Below are 18,711 nucleotides of genomic sequence, written 5' to 3'. Positions count from 1 at the left end.
CCTCAGCACCTGGGGCCATGCTCAAACCAATGGAACCACTGGCTGCGGGAGGGGAAAAGGGAGAGAAGAGGGAGACAGAGAGGGAGAGAAGCAGATGGTGGTTTCTCCTGTGTGCCTTGATGGGGAATCGAACCCGGGATGTTGTGGCTTAAAATACCGTATTTTTTGCTCCATAAGATGCACCTAGGGTTTTAAGGTGGGAAATAAGAAAAAAAATATTCTGAACCAAGTGTTGTGTTAATAAAATATACCACAATATTTCAGCAGTGTAAACTCAACAGCAGTATTAACAACCATCAGCACTGTTATTAACAAATGAGAAGAGACTTTGATGTTCAAATATTCTTCTAGTTGTCCAGGAACCCGCAGTAGCGGAAAGAAATGGCCATTCGCTCCGTAAGACACATGGGCATTTCCCCTCCACTTTGGGGAAATAAGGTGCGTCTTAAGCGAAAGACACGGTACTCTTTTTTAGTTCTTGTTGAGTCAGCTTATGTAATTTGTTTTATTTTCTAGGCGTTTGCAGTCCCTAATTAAAAATATTACACTTAGAAGAACAAAGACAAGCAAAATTAAAGGAAAACCTGTTTTGGAATTACCAGAGCGTAAAGTATTTATTCAGCAAATTACACTTTCAGACGAAGAGAGGAAGATTTATCAGTCTGTGAAAAATGAAGGCAGAGATACTGTTGGAAGGTATGGAGAAAGAAAGCCACTTAAGAAAATACTTTTTACTTTGTTTCCCATTTAACTGTGTATGTTTTTAAAGATATGTTAGCAATAGTCTGAATTATAGTGAAAGATTATTGACTTCTTTAACTGTAGTATATTTAAACTACTTTCTATGAATTAATGGCTGAAGTGAATGACTATTATAATTTACCAGAGAAGTAATTTCTTAAGTTAGGAAAAAATGTGAAGTTTACATGAAAAGGCAGGTTCTGATTTGCTCCTCGTCAGAAGACCTTGCTTGCGTCTGTTCCCGACTCCATATCCCAGGAGTGGCTGCAGCACTGGGAGGTGGATAAATAGGGAAAGGGAACGCACTGACGACCAGGACTGGGAGGACTGTCCGCATTCGAGAGATAAGAGATGAAGAAAAGCCGCTTGCAGAGTTAATCAAGGGGGGAAGGGAAGGAAGTGGAGAAGATGTTAGAGAATGTCCGGAAAGGCAGCACAGTCACGACAGGGAGCGCTTGGCAGTGCCCTGTAGCAGTGAGGCTTAGGGAGGGCTCTTCACTGTGGGGGTTCAGAGGTCCCCCTGTCTGCTCTCACAGTAATTCACCAGAATAATGAGTTTAGTAGCCAGGTTGTAGGACTAAGGGGCAGACGGCTGTTACAAAGTCTGACAGAGGAAGAAGGAAGACTGATAGGGTCAATGTGTGGTTTCTGGATGAATTATTTGCTACTTTTATTTGGGTGACTGTCTTGAGATGGAGAGAACATGGGAAAGATCACAGATACAAAAGTGAGTAAAGCAAATTGGTGGAGAAAAATGGAGTGGGGGGATAATATCAGAACAATCTGAAATATGAGACCAAGGTATTTGTGAGATCAGGGTGGAACTTCAGGAAGGTAGAGAGAATTTAAATTTTTAAGAAAGGTAAGGTGTTTAGAGTGCTAGCAAGGCTTCATGTAGTATTGGACTGTTGGTCAAATAAGTTTGTAAAATATGATTTTTATGTCTGTTCCCTTATAGTTTGCATTGGGGGCTGGGCAGCACCAGGTCTATGTGATCTGTGAAATTGCAAATTACCTTCCTGCTTGGGAAGGGCCATTGTCTTGCTAATGTGTGCTGGAGGAAGGGTTTTTGTGCCAGAAAAGTTTGAAAAGAGGCAGAGAGAAGCCATGTTTGCAGGGAGAGCAGAGAGACTGCAGGGTGCAGAAGGAGAAGCCAGTTTGTGCAGAGAAGGGAGAAGGTGTGCGGATGGGGAACCAGGGCTGAGGGGCTTTGTGAGCTCCGCTGTGGCTGGCGGGGCCTTTGATTCCAGGAGGAACCAGAGAACATTCTCCTGATTGTGGAACTGGAGAATGCGTCAGGGCTTTGGGAGTGAAAGGGAAGTGTTTTTCCCTGTGTGTTGCTCTTCAGCCAGTGGGAGATTTTAATAAAAGAATGGCCCACCATTTTTTGGCTCTACTGTTTCTTTACCATCTGCCCAAATCTAGTGAGAACCTGCATATGAATGGCCCTGATGGTGGTAGCTCCTAGCCCTGCATGGACCCACATATAAGTTGTCAGTATGACTTTTCAATAACACAGAAATCTGGGGATAGGCGTTGATTGATCAAGTGGATTGAAGTGACTGGCATTGGTAGGTGAGAGATTTCGGTTCAGCGGGAGCCTGGCTGACGTCAGTGGCGGTGGGAACCTGCGTGAGGAGGAGACAGTGAAGGCAGAGCCGGTCTCAGAAGTAGGGGTCTTCAGAACGCAAGAACTCCATTCAGTGAGTGACCGAGTAGGGTTCGTAGGGATTAGGGATGCTGAGAAGATTGCGGTAGCGGGAGGTCTCAGCAGAGATTTCAGTGTGGAGAGGCACAGAGCAGCGGGGTGAACTGGACTGTGTCACAGCTAGTGACTGACAGCTGGTGTGTAAACTCAGGCATTGTGGGTCCACCTTGTAAGTTTACCCTTCACAGTGAGGAGCCACTGAGCCATTTCACCCACAGGTGTTGTAAAGTACCAAAGGCTACAGAATTAATATTAATATTTTAGAAGGCTTGGAGAACATTTTATTAATTTAGGTTAAGAGAAATTGTGAGAATAGTCTCTGTGCTGTGTGATTAGCATAACTAGGATGGCTCTTGCCATTGTATTGTAAATGAAAAGGGAAGGAAGCATGGATTCCCTGACATTCCACCACACCTGTGGGGAAAGGGGTGAATGGCTAGCCAGGTGCAGGAAGAGAAAAGCCAAAATAAACCTTTTCTTATAGCAATGAGTCATTTGCGGGCATTTTTCCCCACCGAAACTACCTCTCCTATGTAAATGTGTGTGTGACTCTGGACAGAGAGATAGCAAATAAACACTAAATAATATAGGAATGCCTTTAATATGTAAAAAGACATCTTTCTACCATTATGTTGGCTTGTAAACTTTGTTTTCCCCCAAATAATGTATAGCTTGCAAATTGAACGTGGTCCTATCATGTTAAAGGACATATGACTATAACCAATAGCGATAAGGGGCTCCTAATTGCAATTTTTGCTTCTATACTTCCCACTTACAAAACTATAAAAACTAAGTAGAACAAAGGGCCGGCGCGCTCTCCGTCAGATTTCTGTCGGAGTTCCCGCCGCTTGGCCAAGCTAGACAATAAAGCTTTAATGTGTAAACGACGGACCTTGCTTCTGTCTTCCATAATTCGGGTCCCTCCGAATTTGGATTAACAACAGTATGTTGCCTATTCTTACATTTTTGACTACTTAGAAGTATTTGTTCCAGTGATATTACTGTTGCTTACAACAGCGGGTACATGTTTCTACCACTTCCCATAGTATTCTGAATGCTGACAGTCTAGCTCTAGAGTCTGCTCTGACCACTAGGCAAAGTTTCTTTTATTGTCGTACTACTTAAATATCAGATTGACTTAGTGTGTATAATTTTTGGATTTCCCAATTCTTCAGAACCTATGTTGTTGTTGTTTAACTGTATTTTACATTGAGTTTTTCTGTGGAAAACTCTGATTTCATTTATTTCTTTAGTTGAGGTCCAGCCATTTGACTAGGACCTCTCTCTGTTGATTTTTTTCTGAAATATTTACTATTTATATCTGTGGATTCCAGGTCTTTCCCCCACTTTTCCTGGAACATTTTCTTGTTTTCTAGTCCATTATTATATTTTTCTCTGTGTATGCTGCGTGTTCTTTGTTTTTCTGTAGGATTCATTTTATTCTAGTCGTTTACATCTTTCTGTTTAACTTCGCTTTTCTCAGGTCTTTTCCCCACATCCTTTCCTCGCTTTTCCGTGGCTGGCCTCACGTGCTGGCTCTCCCTCTCCCATGCTGCCCTGGGCTCCTTCCCCCTCGAGGGGACCTGGCTTCCTCCTCTCCTTGGCTGTGGGTCCTCCCTTTCACAGCTCTGTCTCTGCCTCAGCTTTTTTCTGCTGAGTTTTCTTTCACTGCTGTTTGCGCCCTCACTTGTTCTTTGATGTTGTGACTTTGTGTGAATGTCTTGAGTGTTTTCTGAACTCATTGTGCCCCAGATGAGGAGGAAGTAGCTCTGTTTAGTCATGACTCAGGGTTAGTTACATGTAAGTGCTTTTAGGTTTTACCTGTGCTCATGTGACAGATCGGAAGCTTTTAAGGTCCCTTCCAGTGTGGAATGCAGTGTCCATAGTGTTTTCTGGAAACACAGTAGGTCTGTGTGTTTCCTTATTCAGCTTACCTGCCCTCCTCTTGGTGTAAAACTGTCCAGGGAAGTTCAGGCCCCCAGCCACTCAGCTGTGTTTGTGCTTGCACGTGAGAGGAGCTGGTTCTCACCTCCAGCTGGGACGGCCCCGGAAGAATGTGCTCTGGGAGGCCTGTGTGCGCTGAGTCCGACTTCCGGCCTCTCCCGCCGCGTCTGCTGCACGTGGCGGCCATTTCTCATGTGGTGTGCTTTTATCTGACCAGTCTCACTCCTGGGTCCATTATAGAGTTTGCTTTTCTGTCTTTTATTCTTGTTTTGATGTGATTTCCAGAGAATAGAGAACTATGTCATTTTTATTCCGCTGTTTTAAAATTGGAAAGCCTGTAATAGTTCCATTGTCGCCTGTAGGTATTTTAATGAAGGGACCGTCCTTGCGCACTACGCTGACGTCCTGGGGCTTCTGCTGAGATTGCGGCAGATCTGCTGTCACACTCACCTTTTGACCAACGCAGCGTCCCCCAGTGTCCCCTCAGGTAGGCACATCGGATTGGTCTACGCCATAGTGTGTGTGACAACATGTAACTCAGAGGGAGAACGTTTTCATATGGCTTAAATTTAGTTTATTTGTCAAATAGCATTGTTTTGAGTATAGGGCTCAACTGGGGATATATCCAAAACTCTCCTACTAAAGAAATGGAATATTAATGAGGTCCTCCAGGTTTTCCCCTGATGGATACTCTCAGGTGAAAGCTTCACACTGGCTCTACTTTTCATTCTGTGGTAGCACGTGCAGACGGTGTTACAGTGATGTGTCTGTGTAAGCTATATTATGTGGGTTGGCTACTATGTTAGCATCTGAATTTTATCTTAAAATTTCAAATTTAAACCATGCTTTTTGCCTATAATAGAAAAAGACTAAAACTACTCAAGCAAAACATTTTCCTGTATTAGGAAGATGAACTTGTCCAGTCATATTACCAGTTAGGCTCTGGAATGAGTTTTTCAGCCTTTTCTCTAGGAAATGATGCACCAGATGTTCTACGAAAGAAGTTAATAAGGAAGATGAAGTTCATTCTGAGCTCAGGCTCCGATGAAGAATGTGCAGTTTGCTTGGATTCTTTAACGGTTCCTGTCATCACACATTGTGCACACGTCTTCTGCAAACCCTGCATTTGCCAAGTCATTCAGAGCGAGCAGGTGGGTGTGTGCGAACTCCGGACTTGGGGTTTCACGGAGCGGTGCACCAGTTAAGAGTGTAATGAAAACTCAGGGCTGAGAGTTTTGCAGTTAGATATACTAAAGTACCTTTTGAGTGAATCATACTGTCATCTTAGTAGGTGACATACTTCTTATAATTAAGCCCTTTTTAACATAAAAAGACATTTTTGGTGTCATGTTGCACAGTGTCCTAGTTCTAATTGTTTATTATTATCCAATGACTAGATTGATAATGTGAGCTACAAAGGTAATTTTAATTTTTTAGTGAAATAGATCAAGTTAACTCTTACAATATATTTTTACTTATTCAGTATATCTAAAATATAAAAACTTGAGATACTTTATATGATTTTTTTACCTTAATATTTTATTAATAAATTTAAGTTCAAAATCCAGTTCAAAATACCATACTTATAGTACATCTAAATATGGCTTTGTCATATTCAAGGGCTTATTGCTCTACGTCACTATTGGCTATGGCATTGATTAAGGTAGATCTAGATTCTTATGTACGGTAGAATTTTTTGAAGTGAAATAATCCTTTAAGCAGTTCTTCAATTAAGGTAGAATTTTTAAAAACATTTTTGTTGTGTAAAGTCCATATAGAAAAAATTGTCAAAGTCGTGCTTTTCCAGCTCAGTAAATTATGAAGTATGCACGTCCTAGTAAAGACCGCCGAGGTCTCCTGGAGTCCTGCTGACCATTGACCCTGTCCCTCCTCCTCTAAGGGGGCCCCATTATACCAACATCCTTCCGACACTGCTTTAGTCCCAGAATCTTTTGTACTGTAATGGTATTGGGTATGTAGTTATTTAAGAGATAATCTTATTTTATTAGTGTGTCTTGGAAAATTGGGCCCAACAGATACTGCTTTGAATGAACCTGTTAGTATTTAACTGATCTAGACTGGATTTACAAGTCATTAAGAAGGAAATAATTTTTCTTCCAGATAGTTCCAACTAGCGAGCTGTGTTGTAGTTAGATTCAAGAGACCGTGGTTCATGGTTTCTTTACTTGTCTGCAGATTGTGTAACGTATGTTACATCAAGTGCTTGATGCTAGTCAAGGTCCCACGCTACTGTTCTCTTTTACCCTTCCCGCTCATCACGTGAGAACATGCCTGCCTGTAGATCAGCACATGCAGACCGTCTCCGACAGGAGGTTGACGAGAGGGTTAATGCAGGGCTTGCCGTCAGACTCAGAACTTAGAGTGCCCTGAGCAGATTTTATGTCACTTTGTATTTCTGTTCCTCCAACAAGTGTCACTCATACTTTGTTCTTTCTTATGTAGCCCCATGCTAAGTGCCCTTTATGTAGAAGTGACATTCGTGAAGACAGTTTACTAGAATGTCCTCCAGAAGAACTGGCATATGACACTGGGAAAAAGTCTAACACGGAATGGACATCCAGTTCAAAGGTAAGGTATTTGAGTATTTTTTCATGTTTACATAAAGAAACATCTTGTATAAAAATAATAATTACGCTTTTAATTCGGTTATTTGAGTGATACACTTCGTTGCTGATCACTGGCTGACTTTCGGAGGGCAGTGAAAGTTTTGGTCTTAATGTAAAAGTGGGTGGTCTTTTGCCTGTGCATTTTGGGGAAATAACATGGCAGGACCTTTCTCTTCATAAGAAACAATTTTGGATGTATTTTTGCCAATTCAAAGTGGAACTTAATGGCATCCTAATTTTTTTCAGATCAATGCTCTGATGCATGCATTGACTGCCTTGAGAAAGGAGAACCCCAACATTAAAAGTTTAGTTGTTTCTCAGTTTACAACGTTTCTGTCTTTAATAGAAACACCACTCAGGTGAGTTTAACAGTGTTTCTCACTGTCAGTAAAAGGATTTTTATGTTTTGATTTAGATAACAAAAAGTTATGTTTTACCAGTTTTATTCATTTCATCTGTCTAAAATAACATGCAGTCACAATAAAGAATATTTTCTGCTTGACCACGTGGTGGCGCAGTAGATAGAGCATTGAACTGGGATGTGGAGGATCCAGGTTCAAAACCCCGGGGTCGCCGGCTTTAGTGCGGGCTCATCCAGCTTGAGTGTGAGCTCACCAGCTTGAGCGTGGGGTCGCTGGTTTGAGTGTGGGATCATAGATATGACCCCATGTCACTGGCTTGAGCCCAAGGTTGCTGGCTTGAGCAAGGGGTCACTTGCTCTGCTGTAGTCCCCTGGTCAAGGCACATATGGGAAAGCAGTCAATGAATAACTAAGGAGCTGCAGCGAAGAATTGATACTTCTCATTTCTGTCCTCCTACCTGTTTATCCTTATCCCTTTTTCTGTCTCTGTCACTTAAAAAAAAAAAGAAATTTTCTAGAAGCATGGGATTTTAAAGATTAAGCCTGAATTTATTGAAAAAGAAACTGACCGCAGGGCCTGCCATTGTAGTAGATGGTTAGTACGTATCTGTCAGAATAAACGAGTGGGGGATTGGTGACATGGAGACACTGTAGTTACTGAACATGTGTTTATTGTATGGGGAGTGTGACTTGTCTCTCTGCCTCCTCCGTTAGAGCCTCTGGATTTGTGTTCACTCGTTTGGACGGTTCAATGGCCCAGAAGAAAAGAGCTGAATCAATTCAGTGTTTTCAGAGCACGGAAGCAGGCTCTCCAACCGTAATGCTTCTGTCCTTGAAAGCAGGAGGGGTTGGTTTGAACCTCTCTGCAGCTTCTCGAGTGTTTTTAATGGATCCGGTAAGTAATTCTGTAGACTTTGCTATGTTATTATTTCTATAAAAAAAATGAAGAATAAAAGCAATTTGTCCTTTTAAAGTCAGCCGGTGTTCATAGTTATAATCGATTGTGAGAATCTCTGAGGCAAACTTCCGAAATAGATCATAACTGACTGAATGTATGTTGAGGGCTTGACATAAGTAAACTGAACCTGAGAGAACGTGAGCGGATCAGTGGTGCTAAAGCGACCTCTGCTCCACTTGTCAGGCCTGGAACCCCGCCGCCGAAGACCAGTGCTTCGACCGCTGCCACCGACTCGGCCAGAAGCAGGAGGTTATCATCACAAAAGTGAGTTTGCAAGCCACTTACTTTAAAATCAAGTTGGTGAGGGTTTCAGGTTATACAGACCTTGCATGGATACATTCTTGTAAAGTGTAGTTACGCAGAGCCAAGTAGGAAGGTCACCCTTATTCTCTTCAGAGGAAACCAGCACCTGTCGTCGGCCACGTGCTGGCCGAAGACCCTTTCTCTGCCGTTCCTGCTCCCTGCGGGCATCTCCTTTGGAGGTAGTTGGGGCCGTCCTGTGTTCTGTGGCGTTTCCGCCCTCAACAGGGAATACTGGAGACCGCCGTGCAAGTGCATGCAGATCACACCTATTTTTGTTTTTCTCTATCGTGGTGGGAGAAACATATTAAAAATATTAAAAAGTATTTCAAGTGTCCAGGTCAGTGGTAGTCCATGGACATAGCTTTTGCTGTCCTGACCACCATCCACCTGCGGACTTGGGCACCTCCCGCTGAAACGCCGTGCCCATCAGACGTGACTCACCGCCCCTTCCTGTTCCCCTGGCAGCTGCCCTTTTACTTTGTCCCTGAATCTGACTACTCTGCAAACCCGTTCTTTTTAACACCTGCATACAGGCACACAGTTTACCCAGTTCAGTTCACCTGCTGATAGAACGGGGCCGTCGTGAGCATTGCATTGCGTGCATCTCTGTGCATCTATACAAGTATTCTTCAGGAAGGCTAAGAAGTAGACTTCTGGGTCTAGAATTGTTCGTTACATAACTTTTGAGTTGTTTTCAAAATAGTCTTCCTGATGTATGAGAATGCTGCAGATATATACTTACGTGATGGTCAGAGATGTGCCCTTCTGATCTGCACGTAACAGCCTTGAGCATGTTCACGTATCTGCTGTCCAGTAATATTTTTTCCTGTGAATTGCTTGTTTATATCTTTTCCCTACTTTTCAAAAAGTACAAATATAGTTTTATGGTATAAAGGGCTTCCTTATATTTTATACATTGTAATTTTAAATGTTGTGTTATGTGTACTGGGCATGGTTATACCAGGGTCTTGGTTACCTTTGAACTTTTTATGTCCTTTGTTATGACAAAGTTTTAAATTTTGTATAATTTAAAACATGTCAGCCTTTTGGATTTTAAGGTTTTGCTTAGAACAGAGGCTTTATAATCATTTTAAAACAAATATACATTTACTTCTGATTCTTTTGAAATATTTTTTTTTGGCTTATGATTCATGATATGGTTTTAATTTTATCCTTTTTTTTTTTTACATCTTATATTTATTTTTTTATTCATTTTATAGAGGAGAAAGAGATGGGGGAAGGGGTGTGGAGCAGGAAGCGTTAACTTCCATATGTGCCTTGACCAGGCAAGCTTAGGGTTTCGAACAGGCGACCTCAGTGTTCCTGGTTGATATTTTATCCACTGTACCACCACAGCTCAGGCACTAATTTTATCCTTTTTACGAAGAGCCATTTGCTTCATTGTCAGTTGTTTGGAAAGTCTTTTTTTTTTTTTTTTTTTTTTTTTACAGGGACAGAGAGAGTCAGAGAGAGGGATAGATAGGGACAGACAGACAGGAACGGAGAGATGAGAAGCATCAATTATTAGTTTTAGTTGCACGTTGAGACACCTTAGTTGTTCATTGATTGCTTTCTCACATGTGCCTTGACCACGGGCCTTCAGCAGACCAAGTAACCCCTTGCTCGAGCCAGTGACCTGGGGTTCAAGCTGGTGAGCTTTTGCTCAAACCAGATTAGCCCGTGCTCAAGCTGGTGACCTCGGGGTCTTGAACCTGCATCTTCCGCATCCCAGTCCGACGCTCTATCCACTGCGCCACCATCTGGTCAGGCCATCTTTTTTTTCTTTTGATTTGAACTTTCACTTTTGCCATAAACATTCATTTATACTGCGTGTGTATTTTGTGGATTCTCTCCTGTTCCGCTGATCTTCTTTTTTTCTATTTCCAGGGAAGTATTACTGTTATAATTACTAAGACTTTTATACAGTCTGCTTTGATATAAAGTATGGCAAAGTGCTGTCATTACCCTTTTTGAAAATTTTATTATTATTTAGTCTTTTTGAAAATTTTTATTTACTCTTGAACTTTGGATTAGGTTACCAAATCTCATCTAAGAAATCTTGTTTGAGATTTATTGAATTTGATTTAAGATTTTTTTTAATATTGATATATGTACTTTTATTTTTTTAAATTAAAGGTTTTTTTTATTTATTTATTTTTTACAGGGACAGAGAGGGAGTCAGAGGGAAGGATAGACAGGGACAGACAGACAGGAACAGAGAGAGAGATGAGAAGCATCAATCATCAGTTTTTCGTTTGTGACACTTTAGTTGTTCATTGATTGCTTTCTCATATGTGCCTTGACCGTGGGCCTTCAGCAGACCTAGTAACCCCTTGCTCGAGCCAGCAACCTTGGGTCCAAGCTGGTGAGCTTTTTTTGCTCAAGCCAGATGAGCCCACACTCAAACTGGCGACCTCAGGGTCTTGAACCTGGGTCCTCCACATCCCAGTCCAGCGCTCAATCTGCTGCGCCACCGCCTGGTCAGGCTAAATTAAAGTTTTTTTAAAATTCATTTTAGAGAGGAGAGATGAGAGAGAGAGAGAGAGAGAGAGAGAAAGGGGGAGGAACAGGAAGCATCAACTCCCATATGTGCCTTGACCAGGGAAGCCCAGGGTTTTGAACTGGTGAAAGAACTTTTCTATTAAGAGTGTTCCTATACAGGAACTTGGGTAATATTTCTATTTATTTATTGATTGATTGTGTTTCAACAACATTTTATAACACAGCTTTGGTTATTACAGTAACCAGAACAACTTGGATAGTGGTGAGTAGCAGTAGTGACAGTAACCATTCTTGGCTTGTTCCTGTGTCATTGTTCGGAATGCTTTTATTGTTGTATACGAAACAGGTTACTTTTGATAAGTTTTTAGTAGATGCCCTTAATAAGTAAGGTTGAGGACATTTATTTCTACATTGATGAGGATTTTCTTTTATCAGGAATAAATGTTGAATGTTATCAAATGCTTCTTAAGCATCTGTTGAGATGATCACTGTAATTTTTTGTGTTACGGATTGTACCAGATTCTTGCATTTCTGAGAAAATCTTACTTGGCTTTTTAAATATGATAAATTGATTTTGCTAATATTCCAGTTACAAAGCTGCCTATAAAGTTTGCTTTTTGGAGTGCTGTTGTTATTTCATGATGGGGTTTTAAGATATAATTTGGGCCGTGGCCAGTTTGCTCAGTGGTAGAGCATTGGTCTGGTGTATGGATGTCCCAGGTTGGATTCCCGGTCAGGGCACACAGGAGAAGTGACCATCTGCTTCTCCACCCCTCTCCTCTCTCTCTCTCTCTCTTGCTTTTTGTTCCCCTCCTATAGCCATGGCTCGGTTGGAGCAAGTTGGCCCCTGATGCTTAGGATGGCTCCATGGCCTTGCCTCAGGCGCTTAAATAGCTTGGTTGCTGAGCAAGGGAGCAACAGCCCTAGATGGGCAGAGCATCGATCGCCCTGTAGGGGACTTGCTGGGTGGGTCCTGGTCGGGGTGCATGCGGAAGTATGTCTCTGCCTCTCTGCTTCTCACTAGAAAAAAAAAAAGATATAACTTGTGAGCCATATCTGTATAGCAGAAAACCACACTGAGTGATAAGGGAAAGCAGTGCTCATCTCTAGTTATATTCTGTTCTAAATAGTCTCACCGTATATTCAGGGAAAAGGGGAGCTAAACAGTTTCTAATTATTACTGACCATTTTTCAAAGCTACATAGTCCGGTAAGAATGTAAACTAATGTTTTCATCTTCTCAAGTGTTCATTTATTTTTAAAGATTTTAAATACTGTGACCTAAAAAGAACTTGACCAATTTTAACTTTTTTTTTCTCTTATAGTTTATTGTGAAGGACTCTGTTGAAGAAAATATGCTGAAAATACAAAACAAAAAGAGAGAACTTGCAGCTGGAGCCTTTGGAACTAAAAAAACAAATGCTAATGAAGTGAAACAAGCTAAAATTGATGAAATTAGAACTTTAATTGATTTGTAATTGGTGGCACTTTGGTGAGATTGTTTGATCATATATATACAGAAATTTTGGAAATGGAAAAATAGTTTTAGAAATGAGACCTAGTGAGTATGTCTTCTAAAAGGGGCTTATTGTTTTATATCCGGGAAGAGGTGTGGCTGACATATAAATCTCTATATGAACCTATTTTTAAGGATATTTCAAGTAGCAATAAGTTCTGTTACAAATGGTGGCCTAAAATGAGTTTTTTGAGAGAAGTTACTTTGTTATTCAACTTTTCATACTATCTGCTGAGTATTTTCATATACCTTGCCAAATACTCAGCTTTTTCATATTTTAGAGAAGGTTAGACCTTTTATACTTTTGACCAAATGAAGAGTTATTTTTTATGTTGGACCCATTTGGTTTTTCAACAAAGCCTCCATTCTTGATGCCGTGGAGTCAGCAGTCCTGTGAACAATTCATGAAGACACAGACTGTATATGAGATTGATTTTATGATTTCCAAAAACCATATTTGCATTCCAGAATCAACCTTACAATAAGAGACCAAAGTCCAGGTTAGTAAGTTACTTGTAAATATTTAAGTGACTTGCAGATTTATGTTCATGAAGAACTGAGGGACTGTGTTACAGCACTCACTGTGTTCCTGTCGTAGTGAGGCGTGCTGACGGCCAGTGAAATGTAAGGATGTGTTAGTGTGTAAATACAGTCTGGGCAGAAAGGGAACCAAGTCGACCCAATTTGACTTAAATATTTAAATTATGGAATGGCTAAATAGATATTTCTATATATAGATAATTTTTATTTATGTAGGGCTTTCTTTGCAATAACTTGCTACCTTTTTACAATTCTGAAGTTGACTCTAGGTGAGGGGTGTGGATGTGGGTGGAGGTTGGGCTGACTGACCACAATCATTCCAATGCTAAAAGACATCTTAATCCTGACTGGAAAAAGTTCTTTGTTGTGTGTAGAATCAGAATTTGATTTTGGACCTTCGGTTGGTTAATTCATCCTGCCATCTATCATAGAGGTAATCATCTTTTTGTTAGTAAACTCACAGGAGTTGCCACAGAATTCTTGTTGATTCTTTGAACCATTTAGCACAAACAAGCTCTCCTTTAGCAGTCAGGTTAGGTAGTCAGTGGGGTTTTGTCCTTACGGGAAACTTTTTTTCTTTTTAATCCAAAGAGATTCATTACTGTAACCAGAGGAGCTTCACGTGAGATGATGCAGACTTGAGAATACCTTCTGTTCTACTTAAGTGTCAGGAGTGAGTTGGCTGAAGGCTAGGAGGTGGGCGGCAGCGTGGTGTTCTAGGGCGCTCCTCTAAGCTGTGTGCAGACCTCACTGCTGCCCTCGCCTCTCGCTCCAAGGACACGGGTTGGTTCCGCAGCAGGAATTTTCCATCCCTTTTCTCTCTGGAAGGTGAGGCCGGGCTGACAGGACAGCGGCTTTGCGGGGACGAGAGTGGCTGGTCCTCCAGCATCAGGGGCAGCGGGGCCTTCTTTACCTTGTAGGGCTAGCAGTGTGCACAGTCAGGCTGCTGGGACTCCTGCCGTGCGGGACGTGGGGTTCTGTCCTCACCCTCCAGAGGGGGGCGCTCAGTCAGAACAACACGGCCCAAGCTCCTCTGCTCACAGGGAGAGCCTGCACACTCACCAGGAAGGCGAAGTCTTGGCTGCTTTACCCAGATGTTGACACACCTGTGTTTTAAAACACATTTGGAACAAATTTGGCAAGTCATTTAAAAAATATGTCTTTGTATAGTTCTGTTCAAGAAAAAACAAGTTGAATTCATCCTGAGAACATATATAAACTACTGGAATGAAAAGCTCACATTATGCTGTACTGTTAATTGTTTCATTATTATGTAGAATAACAGCTTTAGAAATATGTTGAAGGTATTGTATTCCCAACTTGTGGTTCAAACAGAATTTTATTTGAAATTTAAAAATCAATAAAGATTTCAAAAATTTATTAGCTTTGTCAGTGCCATAATTTTAATGACTTTACAGAAAATTTAATCTTTCATGAATATCAAACTTCTATGAAGATGTCTATATTACAGAATTACTTGGTTTTTACTGATTGTAAATAAAATATGATGAGTAACATATTCCTACCACCTTTTTTATCTTGCTCAATTTAACTAGATAAATTTCTTGTTCAGCAGTCATAATTGTACAATTTTTTAGTTTATGCTAAATGTCTTGATCTTCTAAAATACTAGTTCCAGTTATTTTTATGTCTATGATACTACACAGATGTGTGGTGGTATCATGAAGTCACATGTACTCTGCCTTGTAGATTTTGCCCTAATGACAGCTCTACGGTGGGAAATAGTTAATCAAGAAAATCTGCTTATTACCAGTGAGTACCAAGGAAATTATCCTTCAGAAGTACTTGCTTGTTTGTTTGTTTTTGAGATATCAAAGGCACTGGTGTATTTTTTCTTTGTTTTACTCATAATACTTGCCTAAGTTCTACTCACTGGGATTTGGAAGATGCATTAAAAACACAAGGACAAGTTTTATGCTTGGCTTATTAACAAGAACTCACATTTTTAACCTGAAGTTTTAAATTATATTAACTTTAAAATATTTGTGAAATATGTAATGTAACAGTTTACCCTCATTTAGTTCATTGAGGCTATCATTCATCATCTTTCTTACATATTCTAGATTCTGGGTTTCATACCTCATTTGTGTGGTACTTCTGAATAAAAAGCCAAAAATACTGGTGGCTGCGTGCAATTGGGGCCTGCCCTGTGGTGACGCCCCCTTCAAAGGGACCAGGGTTGGAAGCCCTGCTGTACACAGGCATATCCAGCAGGCATGTCTTTGATGTTAACACATTTCCACTTCTTGTGCAGTAATAAGAGGGAGCAGTCTTCTATATAAAATTATAATTTTCTGCTTTCAAATGTTGACTCCTGCCTGACCTGTGGTGGTGCAGTGGATAAAGTGTCGACCTGGAACACTGAGGTCGCCGGTTCAAAACCCTGGGCTTGCCCAGTCAAGGCACGTATGGGAGTTGACGCTTGCTGCTCCTCCCCCCTTCTCTCTCTGTCTGTTTCTCTCTCCGTCTCCTCTAAAATGAATAAATAAAAATAATTCAAAAAATAAATAAAATGTTGACTCCTTTTACATGATTTTTTAAAAATCTGGTATTTTAATTGGTAGAAATGGGATATTTTTCTCCCATCCAAGTACTAAGCAGGCCTGACCCTGCTTAGCTTCCGAGATCAGACGAGATCGGGTGCATTCAGGGTGGTATGGCGTAGACGGGATATTTTTCTCTGTTCCAGCTCTCAACCTTCCTGATAAGAATGTTCTGACATTTAAAAAAAAATTAAATTCATTTCTTTTAAATTTGTAAATTGATTTCTATGTGAAAAGACAATGTTAATGATAATGACATACATAATTTAATGTACGTGGTTCATTAACCTGAGCCAGGTATCCAAAATTTGATAACTAGGCTACATTGGGACTTCTTTACATTTAGAACAACAGATGTCAAAATGATTTCTTAGACTGGTGGTTAAAACAAATTCTAGGGTGTGTCTTTGCACATTTGAAACCGGTGTGATCAGAAGTGATATAAGAGTTATCAAAGAGATACATGGTTAAATGTGTGCTCTGTTGACTAGAGCAGAGATGCTGGTCTAATGTTCTGGGAGGTATTTACCCTTTTTGTTAGGGGAGGGGAGGGTTCCTTAATAGTACACTGTAGGTTTTTAAAATATTTTGCACTGGTATCTGATAGATACGTGAATTCCAAACTGCCCTCTTGATGTTCCGCTTATCTGTCAGACCTCACCCTTACTGGACTATTGACCCTGAGACAGAGGAATTCCAAAAAGTTGACAACCCGCCCCAAGGAGGGGCTCCAGACATACCAGGACTTTTGGTTCAACACCCACATGCTCGAAGCCCCCCAAGGAGGAGCACTCCGGACATACCAGGACTTTTGCCTCAGTATCCCCTCAGGCTCTCCCAAACACTATATAACTCGCCCCTAGTCTGTAACCGGTGCTCTTCTCCCCCAGGAGGAGTGCCCGGCAGGGTTCCTTTCTTCCTTTCAATAAAGCCTGTTACTCTGGTCTTTCGGACTCCCATGGATTCCAACATTTGGTGCCGAAACCCGGGACAGGGTACTAACTGCCTGGACGATCCCTCTTCGCCGTTCAAACTTACAACCAGGGAAGCAATGGGAAGCGGCAGCTCGTCCCGGGCTTACTCCCTGATTCTGTTTGGATGTGTAATTGTAGGTCGATTGGCCGGCAGTCTAACCCTGTCCTGAACCCCTGCTGGACCAGAAGGTAAGGAGTTTCTCCCTTCCCCTTCCCCGGTTGGCCTCTAAATTTCTCTCTAAAAACACCCCTTTCTGGTCGGACGGTTTTCTCTGACACGCCTCACGTTTTGAGGGGTTTGACTCAGTCTCAGTGGACTGCACGGAAGACTAGGCGCCTAGCCAAACCTCTCCACTCTCTCGGACTTCTTGTCCTCGGAGCTCCCTGACAGGTGGTGACGACCTCTATCAGGGGCGACTCCCCCACATGGAGATTCTCTCCTCTTGAGACAGTGACAAAAGGCGGGGACGCCCCCTCTTGCTCACCTGTCTCCACTCTGGGCTCTTCAGGGTCTAAGCCTTCCGACCAGACCCCTCTAGGATGTCTCATAAAAATCCTCGCCAAATTCGGTCTCTCAGACCTTAAACCAAAGAAATTAATCTTCTTCTCTAACACGGCATGGCCTCAGTACAGACTAGACAATGACTCCCATTGGCCTGAAAACAGGACATTCGATTATAATATCCTAAGAAATCTTGACAATTTCTGCCACCGGACGGGGAGGGCATCAGAAGTTCCTTACATGCAGGCTTTCTTCTCTCTTCTCTCCTGTCCTTTCTGTTCTACACGCAGGCCGGTTTTGGCCAAAGAAACCTCACCTAAAACCTCTGCTCCTAATCTTTCCTTCTCCGCAGACTCCCAAACTCTCTCCTTCTCCTGCCTGACCCCCAGGGCACCCCTCTCTTGGGACCCCTCTCTAGTCTCAGCAAATCTTTTTACTGGAGTCTCTTCCCTCCAGAAAGCCTCTTTCCTTCACTAAATCCTGTTTTCTCATTCATCAGTCTCTCTTTCTCCTCCCCTGCTGGCCAGGGGCCTCTCCCTTCTCCACTGTGTTCTTCATCCCCTCCCCCCTCCAAAGAAGCAAGCTGTGGCTCTGGCTGCGGTGCCTGTCTCATCTCTGACCTCTCTTCCCTCCTTACAAACTGCAGTTCTGTCTCCTCTCTGACCCCTCCTCCCTCCTTACAAACTGTGACTGCCTCTTTCCTCCTTGCCCTCTCCTCTCTCCTCAGAGCTCTAAATCCTTTTGACTCCTCTGACCATGTGGCGCCACACCAATACTTTAACCTCCTCCTCTCCTCCTGCAGATTCTGACTTTCCTTCTTTCCATCCAGCTGCTCACACTGTCCATCCGTCTGCTTTCTCTCTTCCTTCCCTCTTTGCTGGCAACTCCCTGCCATCTCGAAAAACTTAAAAAACAGAATTGTATATTAAGTATGTGAATAAGTAATCTGTCTTGTCTCATTGTTTGTCAGAAACTATTTCTAGTGAATTGAAACAACTAAAGCGCGCTCATTTAAATTTCTTAATTCATAATATGTGAAGTCTTTGTTTAATGTGTAACTGTGTCTGTTTCTAAGGCCTTAAACCAGTAATTACCCACCTCATAAACCAGGTTTACTCATCCCCACGGACTCTCCCTGCAATACCCCCATCTTTCCTGTTCGAAAACCTTCAGGAGCTTATCACCTTATACAAGCCTTACACCTAATCAATGAGGCAGTAATTCCCCTCCATCCAGTGGTCCCTAATCTCTACAAGTTACTGTCACACATTTTCTCAAACACCACTCACTTCAGGGTTCTAGACCTCAAGAATGCCTTCTTTTACCATTCCTCTACACCCTGACTCTTACTTTCTGTTTGCCTTTACCCAGACACTAATGCAGCCCAGCAGTTTACCTGGATTGTCTTACCCCAGGGGATCAAAAACAACCCACACCTGTTTCGGCAGGCACTAGCTCAGGATTTAGCAGCA

The 18,711-nt window shown here is 41.9% G+C and overlaps 1 protein-coding gene across 3 annotated transcripts in view; it reads left to right on the top strand.

Annotated features, from left to right (window-relative positions):
• The window catches only part of HLTF (helicase like transcription factor), a 44,421-nt gene extending 29,836 nt beyond the window's left edge, over positions 1-14,585 (top strand). For 2 of the 3 annotated variants that reach the window (XM_066240855.1, XM_066240854.1), the window contains exons 18-25: positions 517-696; positions 4,756-4,880; positions 5,366-5,544; positions 6,857-6,982; positions 7,267-7,379; positions 8,096-8,276; positions 8,523-8,603; positions 12,469-14,583. In XM_066240855.1, coding sequence (XP_066096952.1) covers positions 517-696; positions 4,756-4,880; positions 5,366-5,544; positions 6,857-6,982; positions 7,267-7,379; positions 8,096-8,276; positions 8,523-8,603; positions 12,469-12,621 — 1,138 coding nt within the window. In that variant the 3' untranslated portion in view covers positions 12,622-14,583. Of the gene's footprint in view, positions 1-516; positions 697-4,755; positions 4,881-5,365; positions 5,545-6,856; positions 6,983-7,266; positions 7,380-8,095; positions 8,277-8,522; positions 8,604-12,468 lie in introns of all 3 variants that reach the window. The other variant, XM_066240853.1, reaches the window with a different exon arrangement.
• Positions 14,586-18,711: the final 4,126 nt, after the last annotated feature.

This window comes from Saccopteryx bilineata, chromosome 8, assembly GCF_036850765.1.
Source record: "Saccopteryx bilineata isolate mSacBil1 chromosome 8, mSacBil1_pri_phased_curated, whole genome shotgun sequence".
NCBI lineage: Eukaryota > Metazoa > Chordata > Mammalia > Chiroptera > Emballonuridae > Saccopteryx > Saccopteryx bilineata.
Note: the sequence above shows the minus strand (reverse complement) of the source record. Positions and strands in the feature narration are given on the sequence as shown.